Source organism: Staurois parvus, unplaced genomic scaffold (assembly GCF_062004578.1).
Source record: "Staurois parvus isolate SC_StPar_1 unplaced genomic scaffold, SC_StPar_1.0 ptg002166l, whole genome shotgun sequence".
NCBI lineage: Eukaryota > Metazoa > Chordata > Amphibia > Anura > Ranidae > Staurois > Staurois parvus.
Window position 1 is genome coordinate 111,209 of NW_028319962.1, and position 17,580 is coordinate 128,788.

The following is a 17,580-nucleotide window of genomic DNA, read 5'->3' on the forward strand; positions in this document are numbered from 1 at the left end:
ATGTTTGGGTTTGGACCACCACCATTGTCAATCTGAACACTGAGGGGAAGTATGGGGCCCTTTAGATAGGCAGCCCTGAGCTCAGCTGATTGGCTGTTGTTTTCACATTGGATTTGGATGAAAGGTGTGAAGATCTCGCTGTGTCCAGGACAGGATATCATGATGTGTCAATGACTGTTCCTGCTTTATTAGAGACCATCAGAGAGGCCTACAGATGATGGGAGAGCAGCCTAGAATGACCTGAAGGGTCCCATTAGCTGGGGAAGATGGCGGATATTCCCGCCACATCAAAGACCACTAGTGGCCGAACCCCAGACGCCCCAGACGTGGTACACAGAGGACACGACACCCGCTATAAAAACCTCCTGAACTTTATGAGATGGAATATTCCAGACTTTCATTTGATGGGCCCCAGGCAGCCATATGTAGAGGATTGTCCCAAAGTCACTTCCTTCCAATGTCCTACCAGAGAGGGACCATGGAAAGTCACACCGTCTCCACCAACAATGGGACAGTGTCTGCCCCCCGGTCACAGAGCTTCGATGGGCCCCCTCTGCCCAGTGTGGGGTCCGGAGGGTCCTGGAGGCCTCTTCTCTCAAAACGTGGAATCGGGCTGCTCCGTGGACAGACGCTGGTGTGCAGAAGTGAGAAACGGTCAGATGGGGGCGCTAACCCTACTCCCGACTCTCCAACAGCATCTTCCTGTACGGTTCAAAATCCTCTGGAATCGTGTCTGTGGGGGCAGGAGAGAGGACAGTGCATGAGGACCACTGAAAGACCACGCCTGATATACCTGAGATGTACGCTCACCTGTATACCTGAGATGTACGCTCACCTGTATACCTGAGATGTACGCTCACCTGTATACCCGAGATGTACGCTCACCTGTATACCTGTATACCTGAGATGTACGCTCACCTGTATACCCGAGATGTACGCTCACCTGTAACACCTGAGATGTACGCTCACCTGTATACCTGAGATGTACGCTCACCTGTATACCCGAGATGTACGCTCACCTGTATACCCGAGATGTACGCTCACCTGTATACCCGAGATGTACGCTCACCTGTATACCCGAGATGTACGCTCACCTGTATACCCGAGACGTACGCTCACCTGTATACCCGAGACGTACGCTCACCTGTATACCTGAGACGTACGCTCACCTGTATACCTGAGACGTACGCTCACCTGTATACCTGAGATGTACGCTCACCTGTATACCTGAGATGTACGCTCACCTGTATACCCGAGATGTTACGCTCACCTGTATACCCGAGATGTACGCTCACCTGTATACCCGAGATGTACGCTCACCTGTATACCTGATATACCTGAGATGTACGCTCACCTGTATACCCGAGATGTACGCTCACCTGTATACCTGAGATGTACGCTCACCTGTATACCTGAGATGTACGCTCACCCTGTATACCTGAGATGTACGCTCACCTGTATACCTGAGATGTACGCTCACCTGTATACCTGAGATGTACGCTCACCTGTATACCTGAGATACACCTGTCCCACCCCCCTCACACCTCCATACACCCGTCCACTCACCATTACACCTGTACTGTAGATTGGACCAGATGATGTTCTCCTGGGAGAAGCAGAAGACCCCGAGCCGTCCTCCCCTCATCGTCGTGTCCAGAACCACCCCGGAATCCGCCACCAGATCTACTCCTTCATACAGCTTCACCCTGCAGGGACACGGAGGAGGAGGAGGAGGAGTGTGCAACGTACCCCCCATGTACACTACAGCCATGTATATATACTATTCATCACTCATCCATCCATCTCTGCATCCATCCATCACTCCATCCCTCTCATCCATCCATCATATCCATCCCTCCCTCCATCCCTCTCATCCATCCATCATATCCATCCATCCCTCTCATCCATCCATCATATCCATCCATCACTCCATCCATCCATCATATCCATCCATCCCTCCCTCCATCCCTCTCATCCATCCATCGTATCCATCCCTCTCTCTCTCCATCCATCCATCCCTCCCTCCCCCTGTTCCCAGCTGTTTGGGGCGAGGCGTCCATGCTATGATCTCATCCATCCCTCTCTCTCCCTCCCTCTCCCTCCATCCCTCTCCCTCCATCCCTCCCTCTCCATCCCTCTCCCTCCATCCCCCTCTCCCTCCATCGGCATCCCTCTCCCTCCCTCTCCATCCCTCCCTCTCCATCCCTCCCTCTCCCTCCATCCCTCTCCATCCCCCTCTCTCCATCCCTCTCTCCCTCCATCCCTCTCTCCCTCCATCCCTCTCCCTCCATCAACATCCCTCTCCCTCCATCCCTCTCCCTCCATCCCCCTCCCTGCATCCCCCTCCCTCCATCCCTCTCCCTGCATCCCTCTCCCTCCCTCCATCCATCCCTCTCTCCCTCCATCCCTCTCTCCCTCCATCCATCCCTCTCTCCCTCCATCCCTCTCTCCATCCATCCCTCTCTCCATCCCTCTCCCTCCCTCCCTCCCTCTCTCTCCCTCCCTCTCTCCATCCCTCCCTCCATCCATCCCTCTCCCTCCATCCATCCCTCCCTCTCCCTCCCTCCATCCATCCCTCCCTCCCCGTTCCCAGCTGTTTGGGGCGAGGCATCCATGCTATGATCTCATCCATCCCTCTCTCCATCCATCCATCCCTCTCTCCCTCCATCCCTCTCTCCATCCATCCCTCTCTCCCTCCATCCATCCCTCCATCCATCCCTCCCTCCCCGTTCCCAGCTGTTTGGGGCGAGGCATCCATGCTATGATCTCATCCATCCCTCCATCCCTCTCTCCATCCATCCCTCTCTCCATCCATCCATCTCTCCCTCCATCCCTCTCCCTCCCCGTTCCCAGCTGTTTGGGGCGAGGCGTCCATGCTATGATCTCATCCATCCCTCCATCCCTGTCTCCATCCATCCATCCCTCTCTCCATCCATCCATCCCTCTCCCTCCCTCCATCCATCCCTCCCTCCCTCCCCGTTCCCAGCTGTTTGGGGCGAGGCGTCCATGCTATGATCTCATCCATCCATCCATCCCTCTGTCCCTCCATCCCTCTCCCTCCCTCCCCGTTCCCAGCTGTTTGGGGCGAGGCGTCCATGCTATGATCTCATCCATCCATCCATCCCTCCCTACCCCCCGTTCCCAGCTATGATCTCATCCCTGGTGGGGCTGGTTCTGGGTATTAAGCGGTGGTCCCAGCACGGGGTGACCCCCAGGAACACAGCGCGGTCCAGTTCCCAGAGTCGGCCATTGTTCTGCCCTTTTCCATATGAAAGAGGCGCTCTCTCTGGCTCCCAGCCTGGCATTCCTGGCGGCCATTGCGTTGCCGTGGCGATGCGACAAGGACTGGCGCTGATATCATCGCTTCAATACACAAGAAGAGGACGAGGGATTCTCTGAATGGTTGTGCTGACCTGCCCCTCCCCCTCTGCGGGGGGCATTAACTCCTCACTCCCTGAATTCGGAGACAACCTTCATCTGATTAGAGAGTCAGCTCTGCAGCCCAGGAGTCTCACATAGATGTTCCTTGTTGGTGAACCCCCCCTCCCCCCTCCACATGGGGGCGCTCTATGTCTGAACATGACGGGGGGCCCCTCCCTATTTCATGAAGAAAACGGAATAAGCTGACACCCCCCAAACATCCAACCAATGAAAACCTTCAGACACCGATCTGTCCTAGAGGGGCCCCCAGCTACCCAGAAGTGGGACCCCCCCGACCCCCCCACCCCACAGGTCTCTCTATTGACCATCAAGGAGCTCACACTGCATTGTGGGAAGGTGGGGGAGGGAGTATCGGGTTCATGCTGAGCTCTGCACACTGCCTGTGGACTCAGAGGCTCCTTGGGGGAGGAGTCAGTCACTTCTATTACAGATCTGGTATAACGGCCAATCAGCAGACAGATCTCCGGGCATTGGCTTCAAATGGCAAAGCGACTCGCAGTTCACATTACTGCACCCTAACCGAGACCCTGCTACAGCGTTCCCAGTGACCCCAACATTCCAGTGACCCCAGTGACCCCAACATTCCAGTGACCCCAGTGACCCCAACACTCCTGACACCCCAGTGACCCCAGCATTCCAGTGACCCCAACACTCCTGACACCCCAGTGACCCCAACACTCCTGACACCCCAGTGACCCCAGCATTCCAGTGACCCCAACACTCCTGACACCCCAGTGACCCCAACACTCCTGACACCCCAGTGACCCCAGCATTCCAGTGACCCCAACACTCCTGACACCCCAGTGACCCCAACACTCCTGACACCCCAGTGACCCCAATACTCCTGACACCCCAGTGACCCCAGCACTCCTGACACCCCAGTGACCCCAGCATTCCAGTGACCCCAGCACTCCTGACACCCCAGTGACCCCAGCATTCGTGACCCCAGCACTCCTGACACCCCAGTGACCCCAGCACTTCTGACACCCCAGCACTCCTGACACCCCAGTGACCCCAGCACTTCTGACACCCCAGCACTCCTGACACCCCAGTGACCCCAGCATTCCAGTGACCCCAGCATTCCAGTGACCCCAGCATTCCAGTGACCCCAGCACTCTTCCACCTCCATTGACTCCATGACCCAACCGCATCTCCTGACTTTCAATGACCCCACAGCATCCAGTGTCCCCAGTGACCCCGTGTGCACTTCTGTGTCCCCAGTGACCCCACAGCATCCAGTGACCCCAGCACTCTTCTGACTCCATGACCCAAGAGAACCCAATAACTTTCAATGACTCCACAGTGACCTCATTGTCCCACGTAATCCAAGTGACCCCAGCGCCTCTAGTCACCCCCTGTGCACTCCTGTGCCCCCAGTGCACCCTGTGTCTCCAGTGCCTCTAGTGCCCCCCTTTGCACTCCTGTGTTCCCAGTGCACCCAGTGCCTCCAGTGACCCCAGTGTTTCCAGTGACCCCAGTACCTCTAGTGACCCCCTGTGCCCTCCTGTGCCTCATGTGATCCAGTACCTCTAGTGACCCCCTTTGCACTCATGTGGCCCCAGTGTTTCCAGTGACCCCAGTGCCTCTAGTGCCCCCCTTTGCACTCCTGTGCCCCCAGTGCCCCCCTTTGCACTCCTGTGCCCCCAGTGACCCCCTTTGCACTCCTGTGTCCCTAGTGACCCCAGTGCCCCCCTTTGCACTCCTGTGTCCCTAGTGACCCCAGTGCCCCCCTTTGCACTCCTGTGCCCCCAGTGCCCCCCTTTGCACTCCTGTGTCCCTAGTGACCCCAGTGCCCCCCTTTGCACTCCTGTGCCCCCAGTGCCCCCCTTTGCACTCCTGTGTCCCTAGTGACCCCAGTGCCCCCCTTTGCACTCCTGCGCCCCCAGCACTCTTCTGCCTTCATTGACTCCATGACCCAAGAGCCCCCCATGACTTCCCATGGTTGAGCGCAGCCGATAGACAGATGTGTCACTCGTAATAACCCCTCCCCCCCATCTGCCCCCCCGTCAGCTCAGTACATACGTTACAATGTGATTGTACAATCGGGTTGAGTCTCTTTGCAGGTGAATTGTACAATCAGATTGTAAGGTGTGTGGTCAGGTTGATGAAGGTCTTCTTCTGTGCTGACCTGATGTAGCCCACCTGGGGGCGATGTGAGAGCTGCCAGCGGTATGACGTCTTGTCCTTCCAGCCCACGTTCCGTGGATCCTTCCACAGCAGGCGCACCTGATCGGCCGTGTGTCCCGTGTTCCACAAGGCGTTCCGCAGCTGCTCTCCGGGGCCCGTCTTCGACTTCACTGCCTGCAGAGGAGAGGGCGGGGGATGGGGGTGAAATATCGACAATTCTCCAAATACGGCCAACTTGGGAAATATCAACTAAGGGGGGATATTGGGGGAGGGGTTACAGGGAGATGGGGGGGACATTGGATGGGGGGGGGGAGTTATATGGGTGAGGGGGGTTATTGACCAAGGGGGGGATTACTGGGCGAGAATGGATTATTGGGTCGGGGGATTATTGGGTCGGGGGATTATTGGGTTGGGGGGATTATTGGGTCGGGGGGATTATTGGGTCGGGGGGATTATTGGGTGGGGGGGTATTAGGTTGGGGGGATTATTGGGTTGGGGGAATTATTGGGTTGGGGGGATTATTAGGTTGGGGGGATTATTGGGTTGGGGGAATTATTGGGTTGGGGGGATTATTGGGTTGGGGGGATTATTGGGTGGAGGGGGTATTAGGTTGGGGGGATTATTAGATTGGGGGATTATTGGGTTGGGGGGATTGTTGGGTTGGTGGGATTGTTGGGTTGGGGGATTGTTGGGTTGGGGAGTTTATTGGGTTGGTGGGATTGTTGGGTTGGGGGGATTATGGGGTTGGGGGGATTATGGGGTTGAGGGAATTATGGGGTTGGGGGGATTATGGGGTTGAGGGAATTATGGGGTTGGGGGGATTGTTGGGTTGGGGGGATTGTGGGTTGGGGATATTGTTGGGTTGGGGGGATTGATGGGTTGGGGGGATTATGGGGTTGGGGGGATTATGGGGTTGAGGGAATTATGGGGTTGAGGGAATTATGGGGTTGGGGGGATTGTTGGGTTGGGGGATTATGGGGTTGGGGGGATTATGGGGTTGGGGGGATTATGGGGTTGAGGGAATTATGGGGTTGAGGGAATTATGGGGTTGGGGGGATTGTTGGGTTGGGGGGATTGTGGGTTGGGGATATTGTGGGGTTGGGGGGATTGTTGGGTTGGGGGGATTATTGGGTTGGGGGGATTATTGGGATTATGGGGTTGAGGGAATTATGGGGGCTGGGGGGATTGTTGGGTTGGGGGGATTGTTGGGTTGGGGGGTATTATTGGGTTGGGGGGGTATTAGGTTGGGGGAATTATTAGGTTGGGGGAATTATTGGATTGGGGGGATTATTATGTTGGGGGAATTATTGGGTTGGGGGGATTATTATGTTGGGGGGATTATTATGTTGGGGGGATGTTATGTTGGGGGATTGTTGGGTTGGGGGGATTGTTGGGTTGGGGGGATTGTTGGGTTGGGGGGTATTGGGGGGAGGCGGCAGACACAGTCACCAGACCCTCCAACAATCACGGCTCCAGGGTAGTCCTCTTGCTGACCTTCAGCTGCAGTCCCGGCTCTGCCACGGCACGGAAGGGCGTGGCCTGCCAGTAGGTTTGCTCGGTTTGCTTCCACATGACCACATAGAAGCTGGAGCTGTCCTGGTAGCTGAAGATGAATCCGGCGTAGTCGTCATCGGTGACGGTGTTCACATGGAAGGTTCCCTCAAAGTCTACACCATTAAACGCTGTGTACCCTGGATGGAGAGGAGAAACCGACCAATCAGGAGGAGAGGACATCGCCATCATAGAGAACCACACCCTTCCTATAGACGCTCGTAGTACCGCACCCTTCCTATAGACGCTCATAGTACAACGCCCCTCCTATAGACACTCGTAGTACCGCACCCTTCCTATAGACACTCGTAGTACCGCACCCCTCCTATAGACACTCGTAGTACAACGCCCCTCCTATAGACACTCGTAGTACCGCACCCTTCCTATAGACACTCGTAGTACCGCACCCCTCCTATAGACACTCGTAGTACCGCACCCCTCCTATAGACACTCGTAGTACCGCACCCCTCCTATAGACACTCGTAGTACAACGCCCCTCCTATAGACACTCGTAGTACCGCACCCCTCCTATAGACACTCGTAGTACCGCACCCTTCCTATAAACACTCGTAGTACCGCACCCCTCCTATAGACACTCGTAGTACAACGCCCCTCCTATAGACACTCGTAGTACCGCACCCTTCCTATAGACACTCGTAGTACCGCACCCCTCCTATAGACACTCGTAGTACCGCACCCTTCCTATAGACACTCGTAGTACCGCACCCCTCCTATAGACGCTCGTAGTACCGCACCCCTCCTATAGACGCTCGTAGTACCGCACCCCTCCTATAGACACTCGTAGTACCGCGCCCTTCCTATAGACACTCGTAGTACCGCGCCCCTCCTATAGACGCTCGTAGTACCGCACCCCTCCTATAGACGCTCGTAGTACCGCACCCCTCCTATAGACGCTCGTAGTACCGCACCCCTCCTATAGACGCTCGTAGTACCGCACCCCTCCTATAGACGCTCGTAGTACCGCACCCCTCCTATAGACGCTCGTAGTACCGCACCCCTCCTATAGACGCTCGTAGTACCGCACCCCTCCTATAGACGCTCGTAGTACCGCACCCCTCCTATAGACGCTCGTAGTACCGCACCCTTCCTATAGACACTCGTAGTACCGCACCCTCCTATAGACGCTCGTAGTACCGCACCCTCCTATAGACGCTCGTAGTATCGCACCCCTCCTATAGACGCTCGTAGTACCGCACCCCTCCTATAGACGCTCGTAGTACCGCACCCTTCCTATAGACACTCGTAGTACCGCACCCTCCTATAGACGCTCGTAGTACCGCACCCTCCTATAGACGCTCGTAGTACCGCACCCCTCCTATAGACGCTCGTAGTACCGCACCCGTCCTATAGACGCTCGTAGTACCGCACCCGTCCTATAGACGCTCGTAGTACCGCACCCGTCCTATAGACGCTCGTAGTACCGCACCCGTCCTATAGACACTCGTAGTACAACGCCCCTCCTATAGACACTCGTAGTACCGCACCCTTCCTATAGACACTCGTAGTACCGCACCCCTCCTATAGACGCTCATAGTACCGCACCCTTCCTATAGACACTCGTAGTACAACGCCCCTCCTATAGACACTCGTAGTACCGCACCCTTCCTATAGACACTCGTAGTACCGCACCCCTCCTATAGACGCTCATAGTACCGCACCCTTCCTATAGACACTCGTAGTACAACGCCCCTCCTATAGACACTCGTAGTACCGCACCCTTCCTATAGACGCTCGTAGTACCGCACCCGTCCTATAGACGCTCGTAGTACCGCACCCTTCCTATAGACCAGCGGTTCTCAACCTGGGGGTCGAACGACCATTTCCCAGGGGTCGCCTAAGACCATCGGAAAACACATATTTCCGATGGTCTTAGGAACCGAGACACCACTCCTCTGACTCAGTCGATGTGTGGGCGGGATGACACGCTGCCCTGTCACCTGGCCACACCTCCGGGATCCCTCAACAACTCCGCCTCCTCGCCGCTGATTGGCCACCGGAACTGTAGCTCAGGAGAGGCACACAGGCGGCCAATCACCGGCGAGGAGGTGGAGCTTGGAGAGGAGGAGCCGAGCGGCAGCGCGCATAGATCTAAGAAGATCGAGGGAACTGCCGGAGTAAGTGAAGAGGAGAGCGGCCAGAGAAGGAAGACAGCTGACAGGTAAGTGAGAGAGCGAGCCCAGGCTGGAGCAGGGGTCAGCAAGGTAAGTATCATTGGTGTCAGTGGGAGGAATAGTGCCCCATCATTTGTGTGACTAATACCAACAATGGGGCACTCCTTCTCCCACTGACACCAATGATGGGGCACTATTTCCCCCCCCCCCCCCCGCACTGACACCAACGATGGGGCACTATTCCTCCCCCCCACTGACACCAACGATGGGGCACTATTCCTCCCCCCACTGACACCAAGAATGGGGCACTATTCCTCCCCCCATCGACACCAACGATGGGGCACTATTCCCCCCCCTGACCCCAAAGATGGGGCACTATTTCCCCCTCCACCACACTGACATCAATGATGGGGCACTATTCCTCCCACTGACACCAATGATGGGGCACTATTCCCCCCACTGACACCAATGATGGGGCACGATTCCCCCCACTGACACCAATGATGGGGCACTATTCCCCCCACTGACACCAATGATGGGGCACTATTCCCCCCACTGACACCAATGATGGGGCACTATTCCCCCCACTGACACCAATGATGGGGCACTATTCCCCCCACTGACACCAATGATGGGGCACTATTCCCCCCACTGACACCAATGATGGGGCACTATTCCCCCCACTGACACCAATGATGGGGCACTATTCCTCCCACTGACACCAATGATGGGGCACTATTCCCCCCACTGACACCAATGATGGGGCACTATTCCCCCCACTGACACCAATGATGGGGCACTATTCCCCCCACTGACACCAATGATGGGGCACTATTCCCCCCACTGACACCAATGATGGGGCACTATTCCTCCCACTGACACCAATGATGGGGCACTATTCCTCCCACTGACACCAATGATGGGACACTATTCCTCCCACTGCAAAATTACAGTTATGAAGTAGCAACGAAAATAATTTTATGGTTGGGGGTCACCACAACATGAGGAACTGTATTAAGGGGTCGCGGCATTAGAAAGGTTGAGAACCACTGCTATAGACGCTCGTAGTACCGCACCCTTCCTATAGACGCTCGTAGTACCGCACCCCTCCTATAGACACTCGTAGTACAACGCCCCTCCTATAGACGCTTGTAGTACCGCACCCGTCCTAAAGACGCTCGTAGTACCGCACCCGTCCTAAAGACGCTCGTAGTACCGCACCCGTCCTAAAGACGCTCGTAGTACAACACCCCTCCTATAGACACTCGTAGTACAACGCCCCTCCTATAGACACTCGTAGTACCGCACCCTTCCTATAGACGCTCGTAGTACAACGCCCCTCCTATAGACGCTCGTAGTACCGCACCCCTCCTATAGACGCTCGTAGTACCGCACCCTTCCTATAGACACTCGTAGTACCGCACCCCTCCTATAGACACTCGTAGTACCGCACCCCTCCTATAGACACTCGTAGTACCGCACCCCTCCTATAGACACTCGTAGTACAACACCCCTCCTATAGACACTCGTAGTACAACGCCCCTCCTATAGACATTCGTAGTACCGCACCCCTCCTATAGACACTCGTAGTACAACGCCCCTCCTATAGACGCTCATAGTACCGCACCCTTCCTATAGACACTCGTAGTACCGCACCCTTCCTATAGACACTCGTAGTACAACGCCCCTCCTATAGACGCTCATAGTACCGCACCCTTCCTATAGACGCTCATAGTACCGCACCCTTCCTATAGACGCTCGTAGTACAACGCCCCTCCTATAGACGCTCGTAGTACAACGCCCCTCCTATAGACATTCGTAGTACCGCACCCGTCCTATAGACACTCGTAGTACCGCACCCCTCCTATAGACACTCGTAGTACCGCACCCCTCCTATAGACACTCGTAGTACCGCACCCTTCCTATAGACACTCGTAGTACAACACCCCTCCTATAGACACTCGTAGTACAACGCCCCTCCTATAGACATTCGTAGTACCGCACCCCTCCTATAGACACTCGTAGTACCGCACCCCTCCTATAGACACTCGTAGTACCGCACCCTTCCTATAGACACTCGTAGTACAACGCCCCTCCTATAGACGCTCGTAGTACCGCACCCTTCCTATAGACACTCGTAGTACCGCACCCTTCCTATAGACACTCGTAGTACAACGCCCCTCCTATAGACATTCGTAGTACCGCACCCCTCCTATAGACACTCGTAGTACCACGCCCCTCCTATAGACATTCGTAGTACCGCACCCCTCCTATAGACACTCGTAGTACAACGCCCCTCCTATAGACGCTCGTAGTACAACGCCCCTCCTATAGACATTCGTAGTACCGCACCCGTCCTATAGACACTCGTAGTACCGCACCCCTCCTATAGACATTCGTAGTACCGCACCCCTCCTATAGACACTCGTAGTACCGCACCCCTCCTATAGACACTCGTAGTACCGCACCCTTCCTATAGACACTCGTAGTACAACACCCCTCCTATAGACACTCGTAGTACCGCACCCTTCCTATAGACGCTCGTAGTACAACGCCCCTCCTATAGACGCTCATAGTACCGCACCCTTCCTATAGACGCTCGTAGTACCGCACCCTTCCTATAGACACTCGTAGTACCGCACCCTTCCTATAGACACTCGTAGTACCGCACCCCTCCTATAGACACTCGTAGTACCGCACCCCTCCTATAGACACTCGTAGTACAACGCCCCTCCTATAGACATTCGTAGTACTGCACCCCTCCTATAGACACTCGTAGTACAACGCCCCTCCTATAGACGCTCATAGTACCGCACCCTTCCTATAGACACTCGTAGTACAACGCCCCTCCTATAGACACTCGTAGTACAACGCCCCTCCTATAGACATTCGTAGTACCGCACCCCTCCTATAGACACTCGTAGTACAACGCCCCTCCTATAGACATTTGTAGTATCGCACCCTTCCTATTGACATTCGTAGTGCTGAAGCCATGGGATGGGTATGATAGTCAGGCACTTGGGATTTGTTTATCGGAGGATCAGTACAGATTTTTGTTTACAGCAAACAATTCCATTCCATATCAATAAACATCATAAAGTGGGCGGATTTCTAAACCTTGATTTTGGATGGAATGGGGTGGGGGTAGGTGTCCCTGGTGGTAAGTGAAGTGGGGGGAAATCTTCAGCCATATTGTTCCCAGTTTCTGCTCAGTGACTGCACTTTACCGTTCCCCTTAGTCTATACGGTTCATCCTACAACTGATCTCAGCAGGCGTTCAGCAGGGTGCAGACTGTACTATCTGACATACACCAAGTGTAACGGATGAGAAGTCCCATCTGATCTGATAACAGAGACTTCTGCATACAGAGAAGCGGGAAGACGATACGCACCAACCGCCAGTCCGGGGTCGCTGTTCATTGTCTGTACGATCTCCATTCCCTGCCAAGAGAGAACTACCATCAGTACCATCAATACCATGACCAACCTCACCATACAGTCATGACAGTCACAGCCAAAGACCCCACTCAACAGGTGAACCCCCCCCCCCCCTGCTCCCGCACAACCAATCAGAATTCACCTTCCAGTGCCTTGAATGTTGCTATGGGTTACCGCAGTGATTCTACTGTCACACGGGAAGGGTGGGGGGTAAGGGGAAATCTGATTTAAGGTTTGTCTTCAGCAGAAACTGTGCAATCTCACACCTACCAATCAGATTTCAGCATGTATTGGATCATGGTGTCTGCAGAATACAAGCCCTGATCTGATTGGTGGATCAGCCAATCTATAACTGAGGTGACCTCAGCACCCTCTCCTGACACAATGAACACCCCAACACCCCACATCACCTGGTTCAGCACCACCCAGTTGGGGTCTATCTGTGCGTCCCCCTCTGGATCCAGGATGACCGTCTGATACGCTCTGAAGTCGGTGAGCGTCACCTCTGCGCTCTCAGGACAGACGTCATAGTTGTCGGCCACAGAGTCATTATCGAAGTCTACTTCACACACGTCACCGATGCCGTCACCTGAGAAAAGATTACATGATGTCACCGAGTGTCACCATGGGGCCAGCACAAGGGACACCCAGGGCCAAAAGGTGTCATTCTGGGGATACTCCAATGGAAAAAGTTTGGGGACGGCCAGCTTTAATGGCATTATTCTTGGGAGCCCCAACTCTGATGGCACCATCCTGGGGACACCCGGGTCTAATGGTGCCATTCTGTGGATGCCCCAGTTTAATGGTGACATCTGGGGGAAGCCCGGGTCTAATGGCATCATCCTGGGGAAGTCCAGGTCTAATGGCATCATCCTGGGGAAGTCCAGGTCTAATGGCATCATCCTGGGGAAGTCCAGGTCTAATGGCATCATCCTGGGGACACTCGGGTCTAATGGCATCATCCTGGGGAAGTCCAGGTCTAATGGCATCATCCTGGGGACACTCGGGTCTAATGGCATCATCCTGGGGACACCCGGGTCTAATGGCATCATCCTGGGGACACCCGGGTCTAATGGCATCATCCTGGGGACACCTGGGTCTAATGGCATCATCCTGGGGACACCCGGGTCTAATGGTACAATTCTCAGGAAGTCCTGGTCTAATAGATATGGAGAGGTGAGGCTGAGGATGCAGATATGGAGAGGTGAGGCTGAGGATGCAGATATGGAGAGGTGAGGCTGAGGATGCAGATATTGAGAGGTGAGGCTGCAGATATGGAGAGAAGAAGCTGAGGATGCAGATATGGAGAGGTGAGGCTGAGGCTGCAGATATTGAGAGAAGCTGAGGATGCAGATATGGAGAGGTGAGGCTGAGGATGCAGATATGGAGAGTTGAGGTTGAGGCTGCAGATATGGAGAGAAGAAGCTGAGGATGCAGATATGGAGAGGTGAGGCTGAGGCTGCAGATATGGAGAGAAGAAGCTGAGGATGCAGATATGGAGAGGTGAGGCTGAGGCTGCAGATATTGAGAGAAGCTGAGGCTGCAGATATGGAGAGAAGCTGAGGATGCAGATATGGAGAGGTGAGGCTGAGGATGCAGATATGGAGAGGTGAGGCTGAGGATGCAGATATGGAGAGAAGAAGCTGAGGATGCAGATATGGAGAGGTGAGGCTGAGGCTGCAGATATGGAGAGAAGAAGCTGAGGATGCAGATATGGAGAGGTGAGGCTGCAGATACAGAGCAGAGAGCCAGGTCTTCCAGCATGCTGGTAAAAGTTTCACTCCCCATCCTTGACACAGTGGCCCTCATTCCCATCCTTCACATAGGAACCCTCATCCCCATCCTTCACATAGGAACCCTCCTCCCCATCCTTCACAGTGACCCTCATCCCCATCCTTCACACAGTGGCCCTCATTCCCATCCTTCACACAGTGGCCCTCATTCCCATCCTTTACACAGTGGCCCTCATTCCCATCCTTCACTTAGTGACCCTCATCCCCATCCTTCACATAGGAACCCTCATCCCCATCCTTCACATAGGAACCCTCATCCCCATCCTTCACATAGGAACCCTCATCCCCATCCTTCACACAGTGACCCTCATCCCCATCCTTCATGAACCCGCCTACGTGGGGAAGCTTCTCTGCCATACCATCGGTGTCCTTCTGGTTGGGGTTGTGGATGAGGCGGCAGTTGTCGGGCCCCGGTGGGATGTAGTCGGGGACCCCATCGTTGTCATCATCCTGGTCACACTCGTCGCCCAAACCGTCATTGTCGGAGTCCAGCTGGGAGCTGTTGGGGATCTCTGGACAGTTGTCCTTGGTGTCCTGGTGACCATCACCATCCCTGAGGAAGGACAATCATTAGAACCAGGGTGTCCATACTGCTGGCCTTCTGATTGGATGCTGGGGACCCAAATCATGGCACAGCCAGGGACCTTCAATTCACACCCCATCCCCCACTTCATCACCAATACTGGCTGCAGGTCAAGGTGGACCTGGCATCTTCTCACCAAGTGATCGGAGGTCAAGTTACAATGTATAGTCATTAGCCAGTCAGAGGAGAGGAGAACATTACTGGCCAATGAGAGGAGAACATTACTGGCCAATGAGAGGTGAGGAGAACATTACCGGCCAATGAGAGAAGAACATTACTGGCCAATGAGAGGAGAGAAGAACATTACTGGCCAATGAGAGGTGAGGAGAACATTACTGGCCAATGAGAGGTGAGGAGAACATTACTGGCCAATGAGAGAAGAGAACATTATTACCCAATCAGGAGGACAGAAGAACATTATTACCCAATGAGAGGAGAACGTTATTACCCAATGAGAGAAGAGAACGTTATTACCCAATGAGAGAAGAGAACGTTATTACCCAATCAGAGGGAGGGATAGGGGAGGGTCTTACTTGTCCTGGTTGGTGTCACACATATCGCCCACCAGGTCGCTGTCGGCATCTGTCTGGAGGAAGGACAGGAGATGTAAGGGAAGGGGCGGGGACTGATGGTTACATTGCTCTGTACCTGCCAATCATCTCACCTGGAGCTCCAGGGGTCACATGACCACACATTGAGGACCCGGGCGTGGCGGTGAGCTGCTCTTACCTGCGTTGGGTTGCTGGTCTCCGGGCAGCTGTCACAGGCGTCTCCCACCCCGTCCAGGTCCCGGTCTGTCTGGAGGGGATTTGGCACTTTGGGGCAATTATCCAGCATGTTGGGGATCCCTGCAAATACAAAGGGGGGTATTTACCCTGGAAATCTGCCCCCCCACCAGCCTTTACCTCCACCCACAAATATGGCCGCTCACCGTCACCATCGATGTCATTGTCACAGGCGTCTCCTTCACCGTTGGCGTCGGTGTCCTTCTGATCGTTGTTGGGAACATTAGGACAGTTGTCACACGCGTCACCATAGGAGTCCGTGTCCGAATTCTGCTGGTCCTTATTGGGGACCAGTCTGCAGTTGTCCTGTGTGAGGAGACGGTACGTGAGAACCTAGGGGGCCCTGGACACGTGACTGGCACCGGACACATGGAGGGCACCGGATGGCGGGCCCTGGACACGTGGCTGGCACCAGACACATGGAGGACACCGGACACATGGAGGACACCGGACACATGGAGAACACATGGAGGACACTGGATACATGGAGGACACATGGAGGACACTGGATACATGGAGGACACTGGATAGATGGAGGACACGTGACTGGCACCGGACACATGGAGGGCACCGGATGGCGGGCCCTGGACACGTGACTGGCACCGGACACATGGAGGGCACCGGATGGCGGGCCCTGGACACGTGACTGGCACAGGATACATGGAAGGCACCGGATGGCGGGCCTTGGACACGTGACTGGCACCGGACACATGGAGGGCACCGGATGGCGGGCCCTGGACACGTGACTGGCACCGGATACATGGAGGGAACCGGACACATGGAGGGCACCGGACACATGGAAGGCCCTGGACACGTGACTGGCACCGGATACATGGAGGGAACCGGATACATGGAGGACACCGGACACATGGAGGGCACCGGATACATGGAAGGCCCTGGACACGTGACTGGCACCGGATACATGGAGGACACCGGATACATGGAGGGCACCGGATACATGGAAGGCCCTGGACACGTGACTGGCACCGGATACATGGAGGGCACCGGATACATGGAGGACACCGGATACATGGAGGGCACCGGACACATGGAGGGCACCGGACACATGGAGGACACCGGATACATGGAGGGCAACGGATACGTAACTGGCACCGGAAACATGGATAGCACCAGATACATGGTGGGCCCTAGACATGTGGCTGGCACCAGATACATGGAGAGCGCCAGATACATGGAGGGCACCGGATACATGGCTGACACCGGACACATGGAGGGCACCGGACACATGGAGGGCACCGGACACATGGAGGGCACCGGACACATGGAGGGCACCGGACACATGGAGGGCACCGGATACATGGAGGGCACCGGACACATGGAGGGCACCGGATACATGGAGGGCACCGGACACATGGAGGGCACCGGATACATGGAGGGCACCGGACACATGGAGGGCACCGGATACATGGCCTTCACCAGGTCTGTACCAGAGACGACACATCTGCCCAGCACCAGAGATATGTGATGCTCTGACATCTGACCTCCCTGCCTCCATACAGGTCCTCATCTATACATCATTGCCTCAACTGCCACGTCTCATGCATCCATCCCCAGGTGTACTGAGCTCCGCCCACCCATCCCCAGGTGTACTGAGCTCCGCCCACCCATCCCCAGGTGTACTGAGCTCCGCCCACCCATCCCCAGGTGTACTGAGCTCCGCCCACCCATCCCCAGGTGTACTGAGCTCCGCCCCTCTGTCTAGTACTCAG

At 55.3% G+C, this 17,580-nt stretch overlaps 1 protein-coding gene across 2 annotated transcripts in view; it reads right to left on the minus strand.

Annotated features, from left to right (window-relative positions):
• Window positions 1-353: 353 nt before the first annotated feature.
• The window catches only part of THBS3 (thrombospondin 3), a 31,766-nt gene continuing 14,539 nt past the window's right edge, over window positions 354-17,580 (minus strand). The window contains exons 13-22 of one of the 2 annotated variants that reach the window (XM_089665264.1): window positions 15,997-16,156; window positions 15,795-15,913; window positions 15,599-15,651; window positions 14,842-15,035; window positions 13,100-13,278; window positions 12,644-12,692; window positions 7,063-7,259; window positions 5,570-5,742; window positions 1,567-1,706; window positions 354-733 (exon numbers count right to left, since the gene is read on the minus strand). In XM_089665264.1, the coding sequence (XP_089521390.1) occupies window positions 675-733; window positions 1,567-1,706; window positions 5,570-5,742; window positions 7,063-7,259; window positions 12,644-12,692; window positions 13,100-13,278; window positions 14,842-15,035; window positions 15,599-15,651; window positions 15,795-15,913; window positions 15,997-16,156 (1,323 nt within the window). In that variant the 3' untranslated portion in view covers window positions 354-674. The remainder of the gene's footprint in view (window positions 734-1,566; window positions 1,707-5,569; window positions 5,743-7,062; window positions 7,260-12,643; window positions 12,693-13,099; window positions 13,279-14,841; window positions 15,036-15,598; window positions 15,652-15,794; window positions 15,914-15,996; window positions 16,157-17,580) is intronic. The other variant, XM_089665265.1, reaches the window with a different exon arrangement.